The following is a 25823-nucleotide window of genomic DNA, read 5'->3' on the forward strand; positions in this document are numbered from 1 at the left end:
AGCAGTCCACTGTGTTTTAGATCCTTGGGTGTAGCTGATCCCCTAGTGACTCCAACCATCAACTTGGAGACACATAACCCTCAGCTGCCACCTATGGCCATATGACCCAAATGGAACCATGGTGCTGACTTGGTCTATGCTGTCAGGAGGCCCTAGCTTTGAAGGTCCAGGAATGGTGAGCCCACCCCAAACACTGGAGTAGAGAACACTCATCTGTCATTTCTCAGGGCAGGTGAAGAACACAGCTCCTAAAGACAAGCCCGCAGTTGTGGGGTCTGCGCCAATCTTCCCAAATGTAGACTACTCAGGAAGCTCTAGGAGTCCAGTCTTGTACCCTTACCTCCAGGAAATTCCTGGCTGGCCTCTCCAGAGATAGCCACTATAGTCCCAGAAGTGTCTGCAGCCCTTCTGGTTTAGCCAGAATCCCTGGGCATTCTTCTCTGCATGTACAGGGATATTTCCAGGTAAACTATGGGAAGCTCAAACCTTAATGACCGGATTGCCTTCAGAATCTGTATAGAGATCATAGCCCGATGACTGGTAGTATGAGCAATGAATAATGTGCTGTGTCGAGAAGTTCTGGAAGGATAGTGAGACTGGGGGACCACTGCCCCACACCTTGCTCTCTGAGAGTGAAGGGGGCTGGGCTCAGGGAAAGCAAAGGAGATTACCATTTATGGTGTAGGTATGGTTTAGCCTCTTAAACTGTTTATATCAGAGAAGATCTTAAAGACCAATGACAAAGTGACGTCGGGTTTAGAGAAAGCCAGTTTGGGGCAAAATGATTTATCGAATTTTTAATTAATTTATTTTGAGGCCATGGCAAGTCATTGAAGTTGTGGAGCTAAAATTTGGTAGCGAGTTCATAATGATCTCTCTTTTACCTGAATTATATAATATTATTCTCTCTGTTTAACTTAGAGTTTACTTGTATGAAAAAAAGAAAAAGACATTCAGACTAGCTCAAATGAAAAATGAGGTTTATTCTAAGAGTAAGGAGAAAGCTCATGGAAATTCAGAAGTCAAACGGGCCTTACGACAGGCAGGATTATATGTTCCATGAGAGCACAGACCTGCACAGTACTAAGTAGATGCTCAATAAATGTTTGTTGAATGAATGAATGAATGGATGAACAAACACATGACCTGAGGGAGTTGTGAGAAAGAGTTAGGCATACACTCTACTCTTCTGCTGGCACCCAGTTTAACCTTATTCCACTTATCTGTCCTTTGTCTCTTAGTTTAAAATCTCAAGAGAGGAATCCAGAGGCTATTCCTGGGTTAGGTATCCATCCTAGCCCATTAAGCAATGGCCAGAAAGGGTAATGCCAAATGAATGTAGGACTCCTTTCTAGGGAGGGGGCATATTAACTAGAAGGATAACTGGATCATGGCATGGGGTTTATGTTTGTCTAGGACATTCACTTTGTATGTAATTGCATGCCACCAGGTAGTGGTGTGACTTAAGGTATATATGTGAGTGGCTTATCTCCACAGTGAAATTTTTTTAGCTCCTTGAGGACAGAGTAATAATAGCTTTGATTTTTTTTTTTCTCTCATAGCACTAGAATTTTATAAGTAATTTTGATCAAGGAAGATGTTACTCAAGTATGACTAGATTGGGTCCTAACATGTGCTAACTGGTTATTATATACCAGGCACTGTACTAGGTATTTTGCAAAACTGTAACTCATGACAACCTACCCTTGTGGGTAAATAGCATTATCCCCATTTTACAGATGAAAAGACTGAGTTTCAAACTATCACAGTCACAAAGTTGAAAAAGGGTGGAGCTGGAATCTTTCCTGAGGTGAGTTTATCCCCAAAAGGTACACTCTTCCCAATAGCGTATATTCTTGCAATCACCTGATGAATCGTTCATCAAAATATGGGATAAATTTACCAAGACAGAGCCTGGTGTCTTCCATAAGTCATTAATTAGTCAGCTAGAGGAAAAGAGGCTTATGGAGCTTAACAACCAGCAAGTATACAGTTGTGGATTGAACACGGGTTTGTCCAGACCAGCTCTAGATACATCACGGGATCAACCGGGGACCTTTGCTATGGTCTGGTTTCAGATGAGATGAAAAAAGATGAGAAAATTGGCTGGAAAAAAAGTCAAGTTACAAAACAATGTGATCTCATTTTTAGTTAGATGGATATATCTTATATATATATTAGATTTGTATGTATCTGTCTATTTTTAGATTTTTCAAATCTAAGTTGCCAAAGATTTTATCTATTGTTTTATATATCACTAAGAAAGAAAAAAATGCTGCCAATTAATTGTAAGACACCACTGATTGTAAGAGGCATCCTGATTTCAGAGATGTTAAGATGTGGAAAGAAAAATGTGTGCTGCAATATATAGGAAAAGATCTGGAAGGATGTACCTGGAGGTTTTATAGTGGTGATCTCTGGAAATGGGAGTATGGCTTGTCTTTAATTATTGCTCTGTGTATGCAAATTTCTTGCAATGCTGCTCTCTCCCTGCTCCACTCTACACCCCGCTCTCGAAGGCTAGAGATAGGTGATCCCAGGCCTGGCAGAACCACTCATAAAATATATTGGCGTGTCATGCATTAGAATTCAAGCCTTGGATTTTGGATGTGAGAGTGTAAAGCTCCCACTGTATTGTTCTTAGCATTTGAGGCCTCTGCAAAAACTCCAGGGCAACAGGAAAAACCACATTTAAAGCCCCATCTACTGTACACATGATTCAATAATAGGCTAGATACGAGTTATTGGTAAATGAACGAAAAACAGCTTGATAATGGAGGTGCATAAGAAATATTTAGGGGCTTGGGAGTCAAGATGGCGGCGTAGGCAGACTCTGAACTCACCTCCTCCCGTGGACACAGCCAATTTACAACTACTCGTGGAAAAATTACCCCTGAGACAGAACTGAAAACTGGATAAGAGGAACTCCTGCAACAACGGACAATCCTAACTGGGGTAGAAGAGGCAGAGACTCCCTTCTGGAGAGGAAAAACGCCACCTTCACAAGCCGCCAGCTTCACGGCCAACGGGAGCAGCTCACAGGTACGCAGCCTCCCTGGAGGCGCGGGGCCCTGAGCCGGGGAGCGCCCCCGCTGTGGGCATTTTGTGGACCCAGCACAATTGAGACCAGCAGCATAATATCTGACTTTGCCTGCTGCTAAAGCATTGGGTAGCACCCCCAGAAAACCCGGTTCACAAAGAAACTAAAACTGGCTCTTAAAGGGCCCGCGCACAAACTCACCCGTTCCAGAAAGCATCCTAAAATCACCAGAAAGAAAGGTGCACGGTGCTTCGGTGACAAGAGACTCACCTAATAGGCCCTGAGTGCATCTCGGTGAGGGGTGAGACCTCTCCAGGGACTGGGACATTGGCGGCGGCCATTGTTGTGGCCTGGTGTGAGCGTGCTGACACAGACGCCATTGGAGTTCTCCCTGAGACCTGCTAGCCCAGGGTCTGCCCCACCCGCTAGAGCACCGATTTAATCCAGCTCAGCCAGGGCAGGCAGCCCACCCTAGAGACTAGCCCCACCCAACAACAAGCCCTCAGGCAACGTGTGGGCCTGCATAGATTGGTGACTGGATTCTCTGCAGCCTGGCAACTGAGCTGACTTGAGCGGGGCAGGGTGTGCACAAGGAGCGGGTGGAGAGTGTGGGGCGGTGGCAGAGTGTGTGGGGCTCCCGCCGTGGAGAGACTGGGTCCACTTGGGGGGTCGGGGCGCTCACACGGGGCAGGACTGTGTTGACTGTGTGTGTGGACCTGTGGGCGGCAGGGCTTCTCAGCCACAGAAGACTTGTACTTCTCAAAGACCCACATAGGAGGTTTGCCCCACCTTCCAAAGCCTGAAACAATTGGGTGCTCCTGTGCCTGAGGCCAGCCCCACCCAGCTGCAATCCTCAGAGAGCTGACAAGAGACCTAATAGGCTAGAGGCTTACAGCAATTGTAAGGCCCTGAGCCTAACAACCTGCCACGGTGGGGGCCTACTCACTTAAAAGAAATACTGCAACACAAATGTGGTATTAGAACTTGCAGCCAACTGTGCTGGGGCTCCCCACAGCTGATAAAGAGACTGAAGGGCCCACAACAACTACAAGCAGCTGAGCATTACAACAGCTGGCCAGGAGCATAACTCAGCCTCCCTGGGCGCCTACAGGGAGAGCAAACAGGCCACAGCAGAAGGATACACGTAGCCCACTTAGGGGTCACCCCTGGAACATTGAGAACTGAGGGAAGCACACTGGAAGCCTCCTAAGCCATCACTTACATAAGGTCACCTATCCAAGAGCAGGAGACGTAGCTGACCTACCTAATACGTAGACACAAGCACAGGGAAAGAGGCAAAATGAAGAGGCAAAAGAATACATTCCAAGTAAGGGAACAGGACAAAACCCCAGAAAAGGAACTTAGTGAAACAGAAATGAGCAACCTACCCGACAGAGAGTTCAAACTAAGAGTGTTAAGGATGCTCACTGATCTGGGGAGAAGAATAGATGGACTCAGTGAGAATGTCAACAAAGAAATGGAAGATATAAAAAAGAACCAAGCAGAAATGAAGAATACAATACTGGAAATGAAAAACTCATTAGAGGGACTCAAAAGCAGAGTAGAGGATACAGAAGAACGGATCTGTGAGCTGGAAGAAAGACTAGAAGAAATTACCCAAGGTGAACAGGTAAAAGAGAAAAGAATAAAAAAGAGTGAGGACAGTCTAAGGGACCTCTGGGACAACATCAAGCGCACTAACATCCGTGTTATAGGTGTCCCGGAAGGAGAAGAGCGAGACAAGGGGGCAGAGAATCTATTTCAAGAAATAATAGATGAAAACTTCCCTAACCTAAGGAAGGAAACAGACATCCAGGTACAGGAGGCACAGAGAGCCCCAAACAAGATAAACCCAAAGAGGCCCACACCAAGACACATCATAATCAGAATGTCCAGAATTAAAGATAAAGAGAGAATCCTAAAAGCCGCAAGAGAATGTCAAGTTACATACAAAGGAAACCCCATAAGGCTATCAGCTGACTTCTCAGCAGAAACCTTACAGGCTAGAAGAGAATGGCATGATATATTTAAAGTGCTAAAAGGAAAAAACTTACAGCCAAGAATACCCTACCCAGCAAGGTTATCGTTCAAAATGGAAGGAGAGATCAAAATTTTCCCAGATAAGCAAAAATTAAAGGAGTTTGTCACCAAGAAACCAGTGTTACAAGAAATGTTAAAGGGACTGATTTAAGGGGAAAAGAGAAGACCACAAATAGGAAAAATTATCTATTTCCACGATTAGAACGTAATGGATACAAATGCACAAAAAGAGGTTGGATATGATATCAAAAACATAAAGGGAGGGAGGAGGGTAGTTAAAGAGTACAGCTTTCAGACAGAGGTCAAACTAAAGTGACCATCAATCCTGTATAGAAGAAGAAAGGAACAGAGAAGGACTACTAAAACACTGAGGAAAAAAAAAAAAAAGTTAAAAAATGGCAGTAAGTACATACTTATCAATAGCTACTTTAAACGTCAATGGACTAAATGCTCCAATTAAAAGGCATAGGGTGGCTGACTGGATAAAAAACAAGACCCATATATATGCTGCATACAAGAGACACACTTCAGACCTAAAGACACTCACAAACTGAAAGTGAAGGGATGGAAAAAGATACTCCACGCAAATGGCAATGAAAAGAAAGCTGGGGTAGCAGTACTCATATCAGACAAAATAGACTTTAAAACAAAAACTGTAAAACGAGACAAAGAAGGGCATTACATAATGATCAAGGAGACAATCCAACAAGAGGATATAACACTTGTAAATATCTACGCACCCAATGTAGGTGCACCTAAATATATAAAGCAATTATTAACAGACATAAAAACAGAAATAGACAGTAACACAATAATAGTAGGGGACTTTAACACTCCACTTACACCAACGGATAGATCATCCAAACAGAAGATCAATAAGGAAACATTGGCCTTAAACGACACACTAGAACAGATGGACCTAGTAGATATATACAGAGCATTCCATCCAAAAACCGAAGAATACACGTTCTTTTCAAATGCACATGGAACGTTCTCCAGGATTGATCACATATTAGGCCACAAAACAAGTCTCCATAAATTTAAGAAGATTGAAATAATACCAAGCATCTTTTCTGACCACAAAGGCATGAAACTAGAAATCAACTATAGGAAGAAAATCAGAAAAGCCACAAATACATGGAGATTAAACAAAATGCTACTGAACAACGACTGGGTTAATGAAGAAATCAAAGAAGAAATCAAAAAATACCTGGAGACAAATGAAAATGAAAATACGACATACCAGAATTTATGGGATACAGCAAAGCGGTTCTAAGAGGGAAGTTTATAGCAATACAGGCCTATCTCAACAAACAAGAAAAATCTCAAATAAACAATCTAACAATGCACGTAAAGGAACTGGAAAAAGAAGAACAAACAAAGCCCAAAATCAGTAGAAGAAGGGAAATAATAAAAATCAGAGCAGAAATAAATGAAATAGAGACCAAAAAAACAATAGAAAAAATTAATAAAACCAAGAGCTGGTTCTTTGAAAAGATCAAGAAAATAGACAAACCTTTAGCTAGACTCACCAAGAAAAAGAGAGAAGGCACAAATAAGTAAAATCAGAAATGAAAGAGGAGAGGTTACAACAGACACCTCAGAAATACAAAAGATTATAAGAGAATACTATGAAAAACTATATGCCAACCAATTTGACAATCTGGAAGAAATGGATAAATTCTTAGAATCATACAATCTTCCAAAACTGGATCAAGAAGAAGTAGAGAATTTGAATAGACCAATCACCAGTAAGGAGATCGAAACAGTAATCAAAAACCTCCCCAAAAATAAAAGTCCAGGACCAGACGGCTTCCCTGGTGAATTCTACCAAACATTCAAAGAAGACTTAATACCTATCCTTCTCAAACTCTTCCAAAAATTGAGGAGGGGGAAGCTCCTAACTCATTCTACGAAGCTGACATTACCCTGATACCAAAACCAGACAAGGACAACACAAAAAGAAAATTACAGGCCAATATCACTGATGAACATCGATGCGAAAATCCTCAACAAAATACTAGCAAATCGCATACAACAATACGTTAAAAAGATTATACACCATGATCAAGTGGGATTTATTCCAGGTATGCAGGGATGGTTTAATATTCGCAAATCAATCAACGTAATACACCACATTAATAAAATGAAGAACAAAAATCACATGATCATCTCAATAGATGCAGAGAAAGCATTTGACAAGATCCAGCATCCATTTATGATAAAAACTCTGAATAAAATGGGTATAGAAGGAAAGTACCTCAACATAATAAAGACCATATATGAGAAACCCACAGCTAATATCATCCTCAATGGTGAAAAACTGAAAGCTATCCCTCTAAGAACAGGAACCAGACAAGGATGCCCACTCTCACCACTCCTATTTAACATAGTATTGGAAGTCCTAGCCAGAGCAATCAGGCAAGAGAAAGAAATAAAAGGGATCCAAATTGGAAAGGAAGAAGTGAAACTGTCACTATTTGCAGATGACATGATTTTATATATAGAAAACCCTAAAGAATCCACCAGAAAACTTTTAGAAGTAATAAACGAATATGGGAAAGTTGCAGGATACAAAATCAACATACAAAAATCAGTTGCATTTCTGTACACTAACAACGAAGTAGCAGAAAGAGAAATTAAGAATACCATCCCATTTACAATTGCAACAAAAAGAATAAAATACCTAGGAATAAACTTAACCAAAGAGGTGAAAGATCTGTACACGAAAACTATAAAACATTTCTGAAAGAAATTGAAGAAGACACAAAGAAATGGAAAGATATTCCGTGCTCTTGGATTGGAAGAATTAACATAGTTAAGATGTCCATACTTCCTAAAGCCATCTATAGATTCAATGCAATCCCTATCAAAGTTCCAACAACATTTTTCACAGAAATAGAACAAAGAATCCTAAAATTTATATGGAACAACAAAAGACCCCGAATAGCTAAAGGAATCCTGAGAAAAAAGAACAAAGCTGGAGGTATCACACTCCCTGATTTCAAAATATACTACAAAGCTATAGTAACCAAAACAGCATGGTACTGGCACAAAAACAGACACACAGATCAATGGAATAGAATCGAAAGCCCAGAAATAAACCCACACATCTATGGACAGCTAATGTTTGACAAAGGAGCCAAGAACATACAATGGGGAAAAGAAAGTCTCTTCAACAAATGGTGTTGGGAAAACTGGATAGCCATATGCAAAAAAATGAAAGTAGACTCTTACCTTACACCATACACAAAAATTAACTCCAAATGGATTAAAGACTTGAATGTAAGACCTGAAACTGTGAAAGTTCTAGAAGAAAACATAGGCAGTACGCTCTTCGACATCAGTCTTAGCAACATCTTTTCAAACACCACATCTGACCGGGCAAGAGAAACAATAGAAAAAATAAACAAATGGGACTACATCAAACTAAAAAGCTTCTGCACAGCAAAGGAAACCATCAACAAAACGAAAAGACAACCTAACAATTGGGAGAAGATATTTGCAAACCATACATCTGATAAGGGCTTAATCTCCAAAATATATAAAGAACTCATGCATCTCAACAACAAAAAAACTACCAACCCAATTAAAAAATGGGCAAAAGACCTGAACAGACATTTCTCCAAAGAAGATATACAGATGGCCAACAGACACATGAAAAGATGTTCAAAATCACTAACTATCAGGGAAATGCAAGTCAAAACTACAATGAGATATCACCTCACGCCCGTCAGAATGGCTATAATTAACAAGACAGGAAACAACATGTGTTGGAGAGGTTGTGGAGAGAAGGGAACTCTCATACACTGCTGGTGGGAGTGCAAACTGGTGCAGCCACTATGGAAAACAGTATGGAGATTCCTCAAAAATCAACGATAGAACTACCATATGATCCAGCTATTCCACTGTTGGGTATTTATCCAAAGAACTTGAAAACACCAATTTGCAAAGGTACATGCACCCCTGTGTTCATTGCAGCCTTATTCACAATAGCCAAGACTTGGAAGCAACCTAAGTGCCCATCAAGGGACGAATGGATAAAAAAGCTGTGGTATATATACACAATGGAATACTACTCAGCCATAAGAAACGATGAAATCCAGCCATTTGTGACAACATGGATGGACATTGAGGGCATGACGCAAAGTGAAATAAGTCAGAGGGAGAAGGTCAAATATCGTATGATTTCCTTCAGTAAGTAGTAGATAATAACAACAATAAACAAACACATAGGGACAGAGATTGGATTGGTGGTTACCAGAGGGGAAGGGGGGAGGGAGGAGGGTGAAAGGGATAATTCGGTACATGTGTGTGGTGATGGGTTGTAATTAGTATTTTGGTGGTGAACATGATGTAATCTATGCAGAAATAGAGGTACAATGATGTACACCTGAAATTTTTACAATGTTATAAACCAATGTTACTGCAATAAACAAAAAATTAAAAAAAAAAAAAAAGAAATATTTAGGTTTTTGTGGTAGGTTTAGTAAATGTGCAGAAAGGATTCTAATAAATAAACTTGTTTTATATCTTTAATTTCCAACCTCCTTGAATGAACACGTATTAGTTTTTTGTGCACTTAAAGATAATCATAAATCCAACAGTAATGAGATTAGCTCAATACTTTTTCCCTTAGTGAATAAATGGAGATATTTTGAAGTTTTATGATAAAAGAATGCCTGAGGTTATTTTTACCAAACATCATGAAGAAAATACAATTAAGTAATAAATATTATGGTCTTAAATTTATTATTTAAAACATGGTAAGTTTTCATTTAGACTGTTTTATCACTTTCTTTCTTCTATTAAATCCTAGGATAATTTTGTATTCTTTTTGAAATATACCCTTTTCTTTCTTTGCTTGGTTACACAGCCAGATTTATCTGTTAATTCCTTAATATGGTGCACACACATATACATGCAAGATTATTTTGCTTTTTAAAGGAAATTCTGTAACCTTTATATATTTGCCAACAATGCAGGATATGGTCACTCATCTGAAATCATAGTTCATAATCATTTTAACTGATAGCCGTCTGTACTGTTTCAGTCATGTGCATGAAGCCAATACTAATCCATTGGCATGCCTGACAGGATGCATGAAAAGGATGTTGACGCCAATGGGTGATTTCATTTCAAGGTTGAAGGAGGCGCTTTAATCCAAAGTTCATCTCTTGCTTTGTACTTGCCAACATTTTGTTTGCTATTCTTCAAATGGTTGTAAGACAGGGAAGGACATAGGTTTTGGAGTCAGATTAGCCTAAGTTAGAGCCCAACAACTTGGGACTGAGCCAGACCCTGAACGCAGACCCCGTGAGTAAGGGTCCCCATCAGTAAGGCTGGAACTGGCCCACAGTGACTTTTCAGTTGAATCTGGTTCCATTTGTTGTGTCATTCAGCCCTGCATGTGGGACTTAAATGAATCACCACTGGCCAATTGTAGGTTTAGTGAAAGCATATGGTAGCATTTGACAAGTACTAAGAGCTATTTGCTTCCCAGTGATGTCACCTGGCGAGTGGAGAAGCACAATTCCTGCATCAGAGTCAGACCCGTGGATCTGTATCTAAATTAAAGATATAAAACACCTTTAATAAAGGTGTTAACACCTTTATTAAAATAAGTCTGTACATTTTATTACATGTAAATGAAAGTAAAATGGCTATCTTTAGGAACAAAATACTATAGCAGCGTCACAAAATTTATTCATACTACATCTTGGTGTACGTACATGTGCTCCATGTTTTTTTTTAAACCTATACCTGATCTGGGTATGAGCCCTTAGGCTTTGGGTAGTAGGGAAGAAAAATAGGTTTACTACATTCCAATGCAATAATTTTTAAAGCCCCTTTAAATAATATTCACTTCTTCAGTAAAATTATGCTCTAGCTCAGATTTTTCCTTTTTCAACTCCCCTTTCCCACATCCCGGCTAAGGGAGTGCCTGGTATATGAAAGCAGGAAGGGCCCATGCAGTGCCTTGTCTTCTCTGCTGGCTCTTCAGGCAGCTGGGACCATGATGTCCTCTGATGCCGACATTTTCTGCAGAGATTACTCGTCTTTCTTCCTCAGCTGGGTTTGGGCCCAGTTCCCTTCCAAGATTTCACCCTTACCTTGGCTCTCATTGGTGGCAGATTCTCTGGGCCAGTCAGGTGCCAACCCCTCCCCAACGTGGCAAGTTTCTCCCTAAGTACTGTGGGGAGTTCTGGATCCCACACATGGCTAATTGACTACACAAGAGTGAGGTGGGGAACTAAACACCAGGGCCCCATCTGCCCAACCACCCAGCACCTGCCCAGTTCACAGGGATGTGGCTGTGCCCCAGGTTGGTGTGGGAGATCCTGAAAGATATTTTTTTCTAGAGCCTGAAAAGGAGATTGGGGGTGGGTGGGGGGCGGTGCTTCCTGTAGCAGTCAGGGTACAGGAAAGAAGCAAGTGGATGGCATGCTCAGAAGGGGTGCCTGATTCAAGAGAGTTTAATGAGGGGACAGTTAGAAAGATAGGAAAAGTTGAGAGAAAGCAATAGAGGATGTTGAAACTTCTCAGAACAATGGCAGCAGGCAGTCAATACAATCTCTAGGCTGGAGGAGAGGGTGGGGTTCTAGGCACTTGACAAGAGCAGAGCTGTGGAAGAGGACTACCTCATAGGAGCTGTGGTCTTGGAGTGGAAAGCTGCACCTGCACAGTACAGCCTGGCAGGGAGGGAGGCAGTCCCTACCCCTTTCTTCTGCCCTCCAGGATCCCGCTGGGGCTCCCCATGGCCAGTGGGGAGAAGAAGCAGAAGGATAAGGGAATCATGTTGATGTAATCCTTAGGTCCATCTCCCAGGGCACAGAGCAGAGTGGAGAAGGAGAGAGAGTGGGTCTGGAGGGGCAAACAGAATCTCCAGCAGGTTCCTCTGTAAATCTTTGTGGGCCAAAGCCCAAAGGGAAAGACTGAACATACACGTCTCTCAGTTTCTCTCTCCTCCTTTCTCCCTTCCTTCTTCCCACCATCTCCCAGGGATAGAGGGAGGCACATACATCCTTGGTAAATCCTAATGCACTGTGTCCTTTCCTGCACACAGGATGGGGAACTTCCTGGCCTGGAAGTCCTGAGCTTGGCTTCTGATATACAGAGAAGGAAATAAAGATATGGAGAAAATCCCCTTCTAAGAAAATTGCCTATTTTGCAAAGCTATTGTCTTTCTGGCAAATCCAATTGTAAATGCCAAAAATCTAAATATTAATCTTTTCTTTGTGTTTCTTTTGCTCCTCTGTGCCCCCTCAGACAGATGGATGCCTTAGACCAGCTAGGAAAATACTATATTCTTGGGGAAGCAAAAGAGAATATAGCACATTAATATTTTTTAAAAGCTATTAATAGTTTTTAAAAGCTATTACCCCCAATTTCACCAATATGCTGCTGTGTTTGTATGGAAATTAAAAATTTTTATAACATTTCCATGTATCTTACCTGATTGAACACCATTTAATCTTAACAACAATTCATTATAAGGCATCCATTTTACAGATGAGATAGTTGAGGTCAAGTGTACTCTGCTAGTTAGTGGCAACCCACAGACAGGTGGAGTTCCACATCTCCTGAACCTCGTTGTAGTGCTCTTTCTTCTGTGCCGGACAAGGAGGCATAGTTTGCACATTTGGAAAAGAGTACCAAATTCATGAAATTGGCTCATAGTATACTGGTACCTGCTAAAAATTGTGCTTCTTTGAGCAGTTTTGCCCACTAATAATTGCTTTCATTGCAAATATGTTTTTAAGCTTTTATAGTATCTGCTTCCATAGTAACTGGGTCATTTTATACTCATTTCATACCCTTCTCACGTTATCATCTGTCATTTGGTGTCTCTTACCATTTGCTTTTTTTTGTTTTCCTGGTTCTGACTCAATTTCACTGGTTAATCACTTTTTCATCCAGCTCCTCTTTTCACCTACTCCTTGATTCTGGGATGATCCTTTGACCTCATAATTTGATTGCTGCTTCTCTAGATCAGTGAGTCGAGCATATTCTGCTGAAACAGCAGGCCTGTTTTCATTTTATTTGTGTTTACATGGCACTCTGTGCTCAACTGTATAACTTAGAGAACACCCATGGGAAGAGGATGCAGCAGGGAAATAGATGCCTAAGTAGAAAAAGAAGATGGTGACCTGGCATTTAATCTCAGAGACAACTCTGAAGAAGGTAACTGGTCTACTTAGACCTGAACTAACCAGCGCCCTGGCCTCTGAGCAGATTCCCTGAATGGCTGCTTTCTGGGAGTGAGACAGAAAGATTCATGATGTCTCTGAGGATTGGCATGTGTGACAGGTCAGAGCTGAAGGCCGGTGCAGAATATCCCACTTTATCAAGTTTAGGTACCTCCCCCCTGGAAAGCAGAAGCTACCTGCTGGATATGGGGGTCTGTCTTTCTCTAAATTCACTAGAAATTTCCCAATTCACTTAATATTCAATTAAAATGGATTTCAAATTTTCTTTTCTTCCTAGAATGTAGGGAGATACTAAAGATGTTTGAGGTCTTGAAAAGTCTAAGTACCTGGAACTATTGTCTGTTCCCTGGCTCATGTCCTCTCATACTGTCAAGAGAGGAGAAGATTGAGAATTTGGGTTGTAGCTAAGTTTGAGCAATATCCATTAAGTTCCAGGGCCAGGCTGAGTTGGGAAGAAGACCTGAGTATCTTCCAGGTTCCTACCACGGCTCTTCCCTAACCCCCAGGACAGGGGGCAGCGTACCTTCTGGGCCCATCTCCTAAACCTGTGCCTGGAATTGCTGCTGATTCCTGATTTAGACAGTTATGCTAGAACATTGACTAAAAATACGTCACCACATGTAAACATAAATATTAGAAATATTTGACGTATTATTTGACAAACATTTGTCAAATATTTGACAAATAGTAGAAATAAATGACAGTGTTTTTTTCCCCTTTAAATGACCTACTTAGCATTGTTGTACTGAGAGTCTAGAGATATTCTCATAGGTTGCTGATGTTTGCATAAAACTGGCTCAGCCTGGGGCCGGCCCGGTGGCGCAAGCGGTTAAGTGCGCGCGCTCCGCTGCGGCGGCCCGGGGTTCGCTGGTTCGGATCCCGCGCGCGCACCGACGCACTGCTTGGCAAGCCATGCTGTGGCGGCGTCCCATATAAAGTGGAGGAAGATGGGCACAGATGTTAGCCCAGGGCCGTCTTCCTCAGCAAAAAAAGAGGAGGATCGGCGGATGTTAGCACAGGGCTGATCTCCTCACCAAAAAAAAAAAAAAAACTGGCTCAGCCTTTCTGGGGGCTAATTAGGCAGAAGGTTTCAAAATGTCCCTGCCCTTGACTGTGTAATCCACTGTATAGGAAATCATCAAGATTTTGCCTAATGACTTGGCTAAGTGATGTTCACTGCAGCTTCCCAGTAAACAGGATAAATTAACAATCATACATGAGGCAAAATACTGTACAGCTATCAAAAATATATAAATGTAGATGTGTTTTTTAGGCATAAAGGATATTCATTATATCCTATTGAATAAGAAAATTAAATTCACAACAGTAAATGCATATTAATATATACAAGAAAATGTATACCTGTGCATAGAAGAAATACCAGAAAGGATGAACCAAAATGATAATTGTTTCTGGGTAGTGTGATTAATAGTAATTTTAATTTATAATGGATAATTTTATTTTACTGTCTTCCACAATGTACAGCTATTATTCATGGAAAAGAAAATTATGTAGTGTTGCAACTGGTCCATGGAGTAAGTATATTGGACTAGGATCTGATGAACTTGGATCAGCAAGATGCCATATTCACTGATGTGTGTTGGTGTATCAGTAGTGACACAAGGTGCAGCTGGTCCACTGTTGATTCAGACAAAAAAATGTGGGCACAGGGGACTCAAGAGTGGGGCCAGCTTGAGAAGAACTTTGCAGATTGGGCCATATTTTTACTTTCTTTACCTAGAATGTTCTGAGTTTGTAGATAATTATTTACCTTTCTCTTTTGACTTTAGACAAAATCTGTTTTTAATTGTTTTATCAAATAATAATAAACATTGAAAACAATATTTACAAAATAAGTTAAAAGTGCACAAAATACCCATACACAGAAATTCAGTGTCCCAGAAAAGGAGCATTATCATTAACCCTATAGAGATCCCCTGTAGGGTCCCCATTCCCATCTCCTCCCCCCGAGAGAAAATCATGGTCCCTAGTTTTTTACCATAGCTTTGCTTTTCTTTATAATTGTATTCGTAAACAATATTTTATTTAGTTTTGCATGTTTTTGGACTTCACATAAATGGAATTATACTTTATTATTTTTCTGCAAGCTGTGTTTTTCACTCAATATCTTGTTTCCCCGTTTCAGCCATGTAGCGCATGTAGCTATGATTCACTCATCTCACTGTTGTCAAGTCGTCTTGGTGTAAATGCCCCATGATATACTTATGTGTTCCCCTGTTTCTGGACTTCTGCGTGACTTACAGTTTTTTGCTACCATGAAAATTCTTATTTAATGACCTCAGATGCTCACATATGAGTGTCTCAGGTGTATACATAGATGAGGAATTGCTGGATTGTAGGGTGTGTTCATGTTCAACTTTACTAGATGATGTTAAGTTACTTTTCAAGTTGTCTGTGTCTATTTATGTTCTTGCCAGCAGCGCATGAGAGTTTCCATCCTCCACATAGTCATCAACATTCAGTAATGTCAGACTGTTAACTTTCTGCTAATCCATTTGGTATGAAATGATTTAATTTGTATTTTTCTGAACATTAATGAGATTGAGCATGTTTCTTGGGTTTATTAACCATTTGTGATTTCTCGCTATGACAAATCTGTTCGAGTCTTTTGGCCCATGTTTCTACTGGGTTATTTGCATTTCTTAAATTGGTTTGTAGGAATTCTGTTTATTCTGGCAACTAATCTTTTGCTGTTTATACATGTGGGAGATGTCTTCTTCCAATTAGTGGCTTGTCTTTTCATTTTCCATATAATGTGTTTGACAAAGAGACATTCTTAGTCTTACCTATCCTTTCTTTCATGATTTGCCCTTGTTTGTATCTTTTTAAAGAAATCCCTTCCCACCCAGAGGTTCATAAATATAAATTCCTATATCGTCATCTAAAATGTTTAATCTCTGTGAATGGTGTGAAGGTTTCCAATTTTATTTTTTCTATGTGGATAACTATTCATTCCAGGACAATTAATTAAAAGACCTTCATTTCTCCACAGATGTATAAATGCCAGCTCTGTCATGACTGACTCATATCGTAAATGAAGCTTCCATGTATGTGGAAGCCTGTTTCCTAGGTCCTCCAGAGAACATATGCATTTGAGTTGTCCAGATGCCGAGGGGCTCCACTAGGAAACATCTTTATTTTTTTAATCATAAGACATTTCTCTCACATAACAAGTTAGACGTTGTAATGTTCTGGGGTCAGTCTGTGGCACAATGAGGTCATCAAGAACCCAGGCTGTTCCCGTTTTCCCAATGCCAGAATCAGTTTGTTCGCGATGGTTCCTCACAGCTGCAGCTGCTCCGGGTTCCATATCCACATATTTCCACATCCGAAGTGGAAAAAAGTCTTAACTCTCTGATCTCGAGGTTGTTTGGACCACCTAGGTAGTGCACATTCAAGTTGCAAGCTCACAGGTGGTCACACTCAGGGTTGTGAATTCTTGGGGGAGGCTCTTTTTGTCTGTCCATTCAGGGCTGAGTATCAGACAGGCGATTTGCCTTGCAGACCCCTGTGGGGAGTGGAGGTCTTTATTTCCAGTGCGCCTTAGTCTCAGGGTGTAGCCCTGTGGGGACACAGGTTTATGTGGGGGTCTCACCTTAAACTCCTCTCCTTGGGTGGCCCTGGGCTTTGTCCTCTGTCCCCTGCACTCGTGGGGCAGTGAAAACTGAAGCTGGAATCCATCTGGGTGGCAAATGGAGAACTAACGAAAACTTGTTTGGTTTACATCTCTAACTTTCGACTGTCACGTAGTTTTTTGGCTTCTTAGCATTCTTTACTTTCTTGGCAGCTCATTACGCATTTAGAAAGGTTTTTTCCCTGAAATTTTTCCTTGTGTGTCAGTGGGAGGGTCAGTCAATGTATCTAGCCCTCCAGACTGTAGAAATAGAAGTTTGCTCAATTCATCTTTTAAATTGCATTATATTTTATCAATCTTGTCTAAAGGTTTGCTGGAGACTGAACCATTGCAGGGAAGAGACGAAGATGCAGTAGCCAGTGCCGACTTCTCTAGCATGCTCTCTGAGCAGGAAAAAGAAGAGTTAAAGGCAGAATTAATTCAGGTATGTTTGGTAATCTTCTTGTTGCTGTTTCTATTTCTGGATCTTGAAAGTTATTATTAGTTGGGTGTAATCCCATATTACAATTATGTTGTCTTTCATTTAATGAAATTTAATAAATGATATATTGAAAGATGACTCATTTTTCCAGGGTATTTTTGTAATGCTAATTGTAATGCTAGTGGTAAATGTAATGTCCATTACCTGTTGGTTACAGTAGTAAAACGAATGTTTATGCTGCTTCAAGCAACAGTGATAGTTGTACGTATGCACTGCTTATTCTTTTTAGTATCCCAATCCTGTGGGAACAATAAATCACTTACAAACCTGATGGAATTCCTTCAAGACCTTGGTGCAGGTGCAAGCTCCTTTTTAAGAGCAGTTCTTGTGTTAGGTTACCAACTTAGTCCGACAAGTACTTTGCAATGACTTATTTTTGTAATGAAAAGTCAGTCATAGAAGCAACGAAATTTGTTAAGTTGTGTACTCTTTTGCAGAAGAATAAAGCTCTGAGGGTAGCGGGGAAAGCTATGCTGAGTTTAGGCTTCCTTAGATCTTGCGTGGCTGCTGGGGGCATCTGGCGCTACAGGGAAGAAGCGTGCCTGGCTCACCATGAATACGACTCTGTTCAAGCCTTTCCTTGCAGCACTCGCTAACCTTCAAACACTTAGCTAAGGAGCCTTTACACTGTAGGAGGAAAGGGCTGGAGAAAGGAGCTTTTCAAGTAGGATAAGCAGTAGAGCAAAAGGGGAAGAGGCCTGCATTCCTCCCCATTCCGAATCCCTGGCTCAGAGGGCAGGAAGCTCCTGGTCCAGCTGGAAGCCAGGCTTCCCCCTGCTCTCTGGCCCCTTCTGCAGGCGGGGGACACACTTTGCGCTCCACCTGACTCTCACCCCACTTTGTCTGCTCCAGACTCTTCAAGCTCTAATGTTCTGATAGTATGTATTTATGACAGCTCATGCTAATATGGAAGACTTTTCCAGTGCTTTCACAAGGCACACCCTAAAATAACTTCATTATAAAATAAAAGAGCAGCTTGTTCCTCTGATGCAGCAGAAATGATTTCAGTGAGCACAGTGTCTCAAGTCAAATAGCCGGTTCTTTGGCTGCGTCTGTCTGTGGCCACTGATCCAGAACCGGCCGGTTTACCTCAGCTTGACCGCGTGTGCCAGAGTACACAGACCAAGTCAGCTGAACGGAGACTGTCTAGCTGCACGTTTTGTTAAGGCCAGGAATTCTGGTTCATGATCTGTTCCTGTCACTTGCAGTGTCCAGAAGTTGTATTCTGTAGATAACTGATTCTAAGCTAAATTTAACTCCTTCATTGTTGGAGTCCAAATTTAAGTTCAGGTACAACCTCTATAACAGACCAACTTTTATAAAATGCCTTGATTTTTCTGGGTTCTGGGATTAATGGGTTATACATACATACAAATATCAATGTGTATTTTTCTGTATATTCTATATTTTCTAAATGTTCAACAATGAGCATGTATTATTTTTATAATCAAGAAAAAGTAGGTATTCATTTTAAATGGATGCCTCCATGAACATAAAAAACTAGCAGTGTTTTCAGAAATCCCTGTCACATTTGGCCACATTAATAAGCTTCCAGCATGTCCTCTTCCTGAGACTTTCTGAACCTGTCTTCTGAAAATAACCCCAGCCCCCTTGTTACTGTGTTCAAGTTACTGGAATGCATGTTTTCATCCTTTAGAATGCATTAGCCTCCGTACATCCTATCTTCTATTTCTGATTCTTCAGAGATGAAGAAGTAATGCATTTTGCCAAAGTTTGCATCATGACTTCCAGAGACACACGGCACAGCGGTGTAACCAGGCCCAGTGAAAAGCAAAGGAAGTGGACCTGTGCTGTTTTTCCTCTTCATATTTCCATTTTTTCTCCCTCCACCTCAGGCCACCTCTGTGTCATGCTCATTCTTTTCTTAAATCTGCTTTCCCCGCCCTTCTACAGCTGTGTGTGCATGCATGCACGCGCACACGCACAGGCACACACACACCCAAATCAGGTTCTTTCAGATCACAGATGCATTCAGATCACCTCTGATGCTGGGGTTTAATTGTAACAAGGACACACAGAGAGCTGTCTCACAACCGGCCATAGGAAGAACTCAAACATCTTTTAGACAGTTCAGCTTCTCTGCCTCCTCTCCACAGACATTATTCTCGGGCCCCTGGTGCAAGCAACCCCTCTCTGTGTCTGAGGGAAGATCCTCCTGGGTCTGTTAGCCACTCGGGTAACAGGACACCTCACAGGCCAGCCTTAGATGACTGCCTCTGAGTCAGGCAATCACTTGAGGATCACTTGTGGCCATGATCCAAAGCAAGAGCTTTGTGTACAAACACTTCTTATCTCTGACTGCTTTGCTTAAAAGCCGTCTTGGGGTGTGCTAGGGACCCATCTCCTCTTCAATTCACTCCTCTTCCTGGTTTCCTCAGATTCTCCTACCGTCTTCTGGCTATGCTGGATCCCTCCTTGCTGCCTTATCTTGCACTGTTGGTTGTTAATATTCCTATGAGGATGCCCTTAGATTACAGGAGATCTCATTACTCCCTTCACCCACACAGCCAACATATTGTTGTCTGCTTACCAAGTGCTGGCAATAGGAAAATCTGTCCTTGTGGTGGGAGACATAAAATAAGCCAACACTGTCTAAAAGGCCACATCCTGGATGAAGTCTGCATTTTAAAAGAGGAATTGTTATCGCCCCAAATGGGGTTCGTCTGCCCACCACAAGACATGCCAATAGGCAAGAGGCAAGGTGGTAGGAGGAAAGGGACTTTTTATTACAGCTTGCTAGCAAGAGGAAAGATAGCCCACTAATGCCAAAAAAAAAACCATCTTACAGAACAAAGATTACAGGCCAGTTATATAGACGGCTGGTCTCCGGGTGGAGGGGGCATCTGGTCTCTAGGTGGGGACATCCATCTGGTCTCTGGGTGGTCTTTGGTTTTACTGGATATGCATCAGAAACCAGAGCAATGCCCTACACCCTGAGCTTTTGGTTGTCCTAGATGATGGCTATCAGCATAGAGTCTCTACCCTGGGGGTCATCACATTCCTAAGGAACTCAAGAGAACAAAGTTATTGATTTATTGCAGCTGGGAGGGGCCATAAAATTCACAGAGCATCTCTGGGCTAGTTAATCAGAGGTCATTCAAAGTTACAATATCTTTCTTTTCTACAATATGGCTTCCTTTATGTCAACCTTGGGTTGAGCCAGTATCAGAATCTGGTGTTAACACTGTTTAGTCTTTAGTTTATTACTGTGGTCATACAATATGTGTGTTCTTAAAAGCTCCTTTAGTGTGAGGCCAATATCACCTCTGATCTGGTTCAGTGGTTTGTGCATGGGAGGTGTGCAATTAAGATTTAAAATTAACTTGGATTACTTTATAGCTTCAACAAATATTTATATTTATAAATATCAGAAGTAGACTATGCTTTTTTCAAACCATAGTGGTATATAAGGAAATACTATTTTGTTTCAGATATTTATTCTCATTAGTCTTGTTACCAGCTGCTCCTAACAGCTTTTCTGAGGTCTTTACACATCTCTTTTGTGGGGGATTTTTTTCCTTTCTCTCTCTTTTTAAATTAATTTGCTCAATATTTCTGTGCTAACATCCCACTCCCACTTTCATTTCACTAAGCTGTGTTCTATGCTTACTATTCCATAATGTGTCTTTGCTTTTGAAATGGATGAAGTGTTGGCATTAATACTGTAAATTTGTGATTATATAACAGTCAAATACTGCCAACATCCCCTAGATAGAATGACTCAAGAAAAATAGGCATTACTGGGAGTAGGAAAAATACCAGACAGCATTATCAAATAGCAGCCTCTTTGCGGGCTCCCTCCATCTCCTGTGGCTCTTCCCTCTTCTTTGGGTGTGTGGTCCAAGAAGAACACGCAATGTCCTCAAGCTACCTGGCTCTTAGAATGACAAAGAAGTGCCTCAGGCTCTTGACCTTTCTCTCTCAGTTCCTTCCTTCAAGACTTTCATCTTCTTAGACTGAGCTAGTGAACAACTGAAGTGTCCATAATCAATAATATCTATTATAACGCCCCTCTGTATTAGCCAGGGTTCTCCAGAGAAACAGAACCAGTAGTATGTATACATGTCTATAGAAAGAGATTTATGATAAGGAATTGGCTCAGGTGATTATGGAGGCTGACAAGTCCCAAGATCTACAGTCATCAAGCTGGAGACCCAGGGGAGCCGACGGTGTTGCTCCAGTGTGAAGGCCAGCAGGCTTGAGACCCAGGAAGAACTGATGTTATAGTTTGAGTCCAAAGGCAGGAAAAAAACCCCCAGTGTCCCATTTCAATCACAATCAGGCAGGAAGAGTTCCCTCCTACGAGAGGGAGGGTCAACCTTTTTGGTCTATTTAGGCCTTCCACTGATTGAATGAGGCCCACCCGCTTAGAGAGGGCAATCTACTCTACTCAGTCTACTGATTCAAATGTTAATCTAATCCAGAAACATCCTCACAGACACACCTAGAATAATGTTTGACCAAATGTCTGGGCACCCCATGGCCCAGTCAAGTTGACACATAAGGTTAACCATCGCACCCTCCCAGATAGTATCTCTATTTTAATTTTAGTTCTTCTGGACTCTTAGCCAAAGGCAGGAGTAGCCAGGAGAAGAGGCAGGACATGAAGCAGTGGGTACAAGAGACCAAATGCTCTTACTCCTAAACATCGTCATGGTGATTAATGGTTTATGAAAGTATTTCTTTTTCTGGATTTAAGTTAGATACCTTATGTAATCTACCAGATAAAATAGAAAAGTAAATTTTCAATTTTTTAACATAAATTTCATATTGATGCTAATTCATTAGCTAATTCAGATTAATTTATTTTTCTTGCATGTTTTTATTGAGATAAATTGATACAACATGTAATTAATCATTTTAAAGTGAACAATTCAGTGGCATTTAGTACACTTACAATGTTGTATAACCACTACCTCTATCTAGTTCCAAAAATTTCACTCACCCCGAAAGGAAACCCCATACTCACTAAGCAGTAACTTCCTACACTCCCTTCTCCCCAGAAACCACTAATCTGCGTTATGTCTATGGATTTGCCTATTCTGGTTATTTTATATAAATCAGTCATACAATATGTGACCTTTTGTGTCTGGCTTCTTTCACTTAGCCTAATGTTTTCAAGATTCATCCATGTTGTAGCATATCTCGATATTTCATTCCTTTTAATGACTGAATAATAGTCCATTTTATGTATATACTACAATTTGTTTGTCCATTCATCCTTTGATGGATATTTGGGCTGTTGAATAGTGCTGCTATGAACGTGTGTGTCCATGTACTTGTTTGAGTACCTGTCCTCAATTCCCTGTTGTGTATACCTAGGGGTGGAATTGCTGGGTCATATAGTAATTCTATGTTTAACTTTTTAAGAAATTGCCAGTCTGTTTTTCAGTGGCTGAACCATTTTACATTCCCACCAGCTATGTACAAGGGCTCCAATTTCTCCACATCCTGGCCAACACTTGTTAATTTTTTAAAATTACTTAAAAAAATAATTTATTTTCCTTTTAATTCATATTTAAATAATCAAGCTTAAATATCTAACCTTGGGCATAAATATTTCTCCTACAAGGAGATCTTCTAGGGAGTCAAGAAACCAAAGAATCAGACTATCAGTTTCTAATGAAGAAAGATTAATTTAAAATTAAAGGGGAAAGGATATATTAAATACTTTACTTAAATGATTTACCTGAACTCCACCTCATTCCAAAAGGAATTTGATGTGGCTTCCAGAGGTACTTACCATATAGAGTTTCCATACTACCTACATCAGAATATCTGGAGATGCTTGTTAAATAAAGTAAGTAGTCTGGCCCCACCAAATTTAAAGACATCAGAATCTCAAGGCATTAAAGGAACATACATCCAGGATCTGCATTTTAAATATGTTCTTTGAGTGACTTTTATGTAAACTGAAGTTGAGAATCACTGGTGTAACTAGACCAAAAAAATCTCATTAGTCAAATGAGGGATTGAATCTCACCAGGATCGCCACTTAAAGCGTTTGTGATTAAAGGCTTTCCTGTCCTGACCAGACTCTTTGCTCTGTAGAAAGAGATGTGGTTGGCCATTTTCAATCTTGCAGGTTAGTATAATTTAAGATGATTTATTTTCCCAACTTCTGGGATATGCTTAATAGATTTTTTTGTTATATATTTAGATCTCTGATAAATATACTGAAAGCTTTGACAAGTGTGAGTCACATATTTTATTGAAATGATGAGAATTTCATTATAGAACCTAAGAATAGACCCAACTAAGAAACCAACTACATGTCTCCATCATTAGAAGTGTCTTCCTCACAAATGCCCTTTAACTTGTGCTTCGATTTTTAAATTATTAAATGTGGGACTTTATATTTCTTTCTTTAGGATGATGTTTGGTAAACTGGTCACTTCAATGTTTCTCTCTATCACTTTTTTGGGATCAAGGATTTCATTAGAAAACTATGACTCCTTTACTCACTCCCCCCACCAAATAACTAATGGATATTCTACTGCCGCCCTAATTTTGAATAAATTTCTGGGGTTCCATAGATATGAGATTGAGAATATCAAGATGTTTAAGCCTCTTTCTCCTTCTCTACATCTGTAATTTCTTCCTACAAGTTAAATTTTTTCCCAGTAATTTCGGTCACTTAAAACATTATTTATCCAAAAAAAAGCAGAAGAGGTCTTTCTAATGGAGAGTAAAAGTCTGACATGAAGCCCAAGCGTTTTCTGTGGTAAGTGAGCTAGAGATAGCATCTTGAGAAATACTCAGCAGCAGATGAAATGCAGGAGAACACATTGACAAAGATGAAAACATGGAATATGACGTGGTAGCGAAAGAATGGAAGGGTTTGATTTTTAAATAACAGTGTGTTCTCATATAATGGAGGGACTAAAAGCATTATCCCCTTTGGTGGTCTCTGAGCGTGATCCTTTTGCCCTAATCAGTGTATGTCTGCATCCTGAAGACAAGAGTCTTCAAGAGTCTTCTTGCTCATCAAGAAAAGACAGGATGCTATTGATTATAACATGTTTATGGAATGTGTAATTCATTTTAGAAAGATTTCCATGAGTATAAAAAAAATGTTCCATGAATGTAAAAAAATGGATAAAGTTAAATTACCATGACATTTTGCTGATATTAAAAACCGCAAAATATTGTTCTTTTCTACCGAGGCATTTAAGATGCTTCTGATTCAGTATTTCTACTCGTTTTTCTTAAGTGATTATCTGTGTATATGAAGGTTCACAACATTATTCCTGTCTGTTCACCATTGGGGCAAAATCTTGCTTGTGCTAGTAAAAGAGTAATTTTTGCAAAGGTAGATGTCTTTCTTGAGGTGCTTTTCTAGCAGCTCTGTCTCTGGTGACCCAAGGAACACATTTGTAAGATGAGTGACAGTGTTAGTGATGCAGCTTGTGGTCAGAAGTAGAGTGATACTTTGAATGTAAATGAGACACAGCTGCTCCATTTTTTTTCAGATAAGAAATCTTGTAAAGTGTCAGGCTTTTATTACCTCTGTGAATGTGGGATACTAAGGGAGCACTCATGATTCTCTTCTGGCTTCACCAAGAAAGTCACGAGGATTTATACTTTTCAGAAAGAAAGATATAAATTTAAGCAATATCACGAGGGAAATGCATTATAAAATTCAATAACCAATTAGAATCAAAGACTTTGTGGAGGTTCAAATTTATTTTCACAGGATATAGCAACACTCTCTAAAATCTGGGTGTTTTACAGAATTCCTTTGTTACAAATTACATTTGTAAGACCAATTTTATAATGCTGAAGAGATTTGCTTTTCTGCAGCATAGGGGACACAGGGAACATGTCCATACAAAGTCTCATACATGAATGTTTGTAGCAGCTTTATTTGCATTAGCCAAACCCAGATGTCCTTCATTAGGTGAATAGAGAACAAACAGTGGTATATCCATACAATGGAATACTACTCTGCAATGAAACAGGGAAGAACCACTGATATTCCAGCAACATGGATGTATCTTAAATAATCTCAAATCATTAGGTTGAGTCAACAAAGCCAGGCAAGAATGAGTATATACTGTATGATTCAATTTATATAAAGTTCTAGAAAATGCTAACTAAACTCCAATGAAGAGAAGATCAGTGGCTACCTGGGAGAAGGGGGAGAAGAGGAAGGGAGGAATTAGAAATTAGAAAACTTTTGGAGGTGATGGATATGTTCACTCTCTTGATTGTGGTGATGACCTCGCAGGAGTATACATATGTCAAAATTTATAAATTTTACACTTTAAATGTGTGCAGTTTATTGTATGTTAATTGTATGTCAATAAAATTGTTGAAAAGAAAAAACAAATCACTCTCTTATATATATCCTCTCCTCCGTTGTTCCTCCTTCTA

General features: G+C 40.3%; 1 protein-coding gene across 3 annotated transcripts in view; it reads left to right on the forward strand.

The window, feature by feature from the left end:
- The window catches only part of TPD52L1 (TPD52 like 1), a 103502-nt gene that overhangs the window by 49500 nt on the left and 28179 nt on the right, over positions 1-25823 (forward strand). For 2 of the 3 annotated variants that reach the window (XM_087444051.1, XM_014781202.2), the window contains exon 2: positions 17254-17369. In XM_087444051.1, coding sequence (XP_087300177.1) covers positions 17254-17369 — 116 coding nt within the window. Of the gene's footprint in view, positions 1-2964; positions 3043-17253; positions 17370-25823 lie in introns of those variants that run through there. The other variant, XM_087444052.1, reaches the window with a different exon arrangement.

Source organism: Ceratotherium simum, chromosome 19, assembly GCF_057802395.1.
Source record: "Ceratotherium simum simum isolate JZ-2026a chromosome 19, ASM5780239v1, whole genome shotgun sequence".
Lineage (NCBI taxonomy): Eukaryota > Metazoa > Chordata > Mammalia > Perissodactyla > Rhinocerotidae > Ceratotherium > Ceratotherium simum.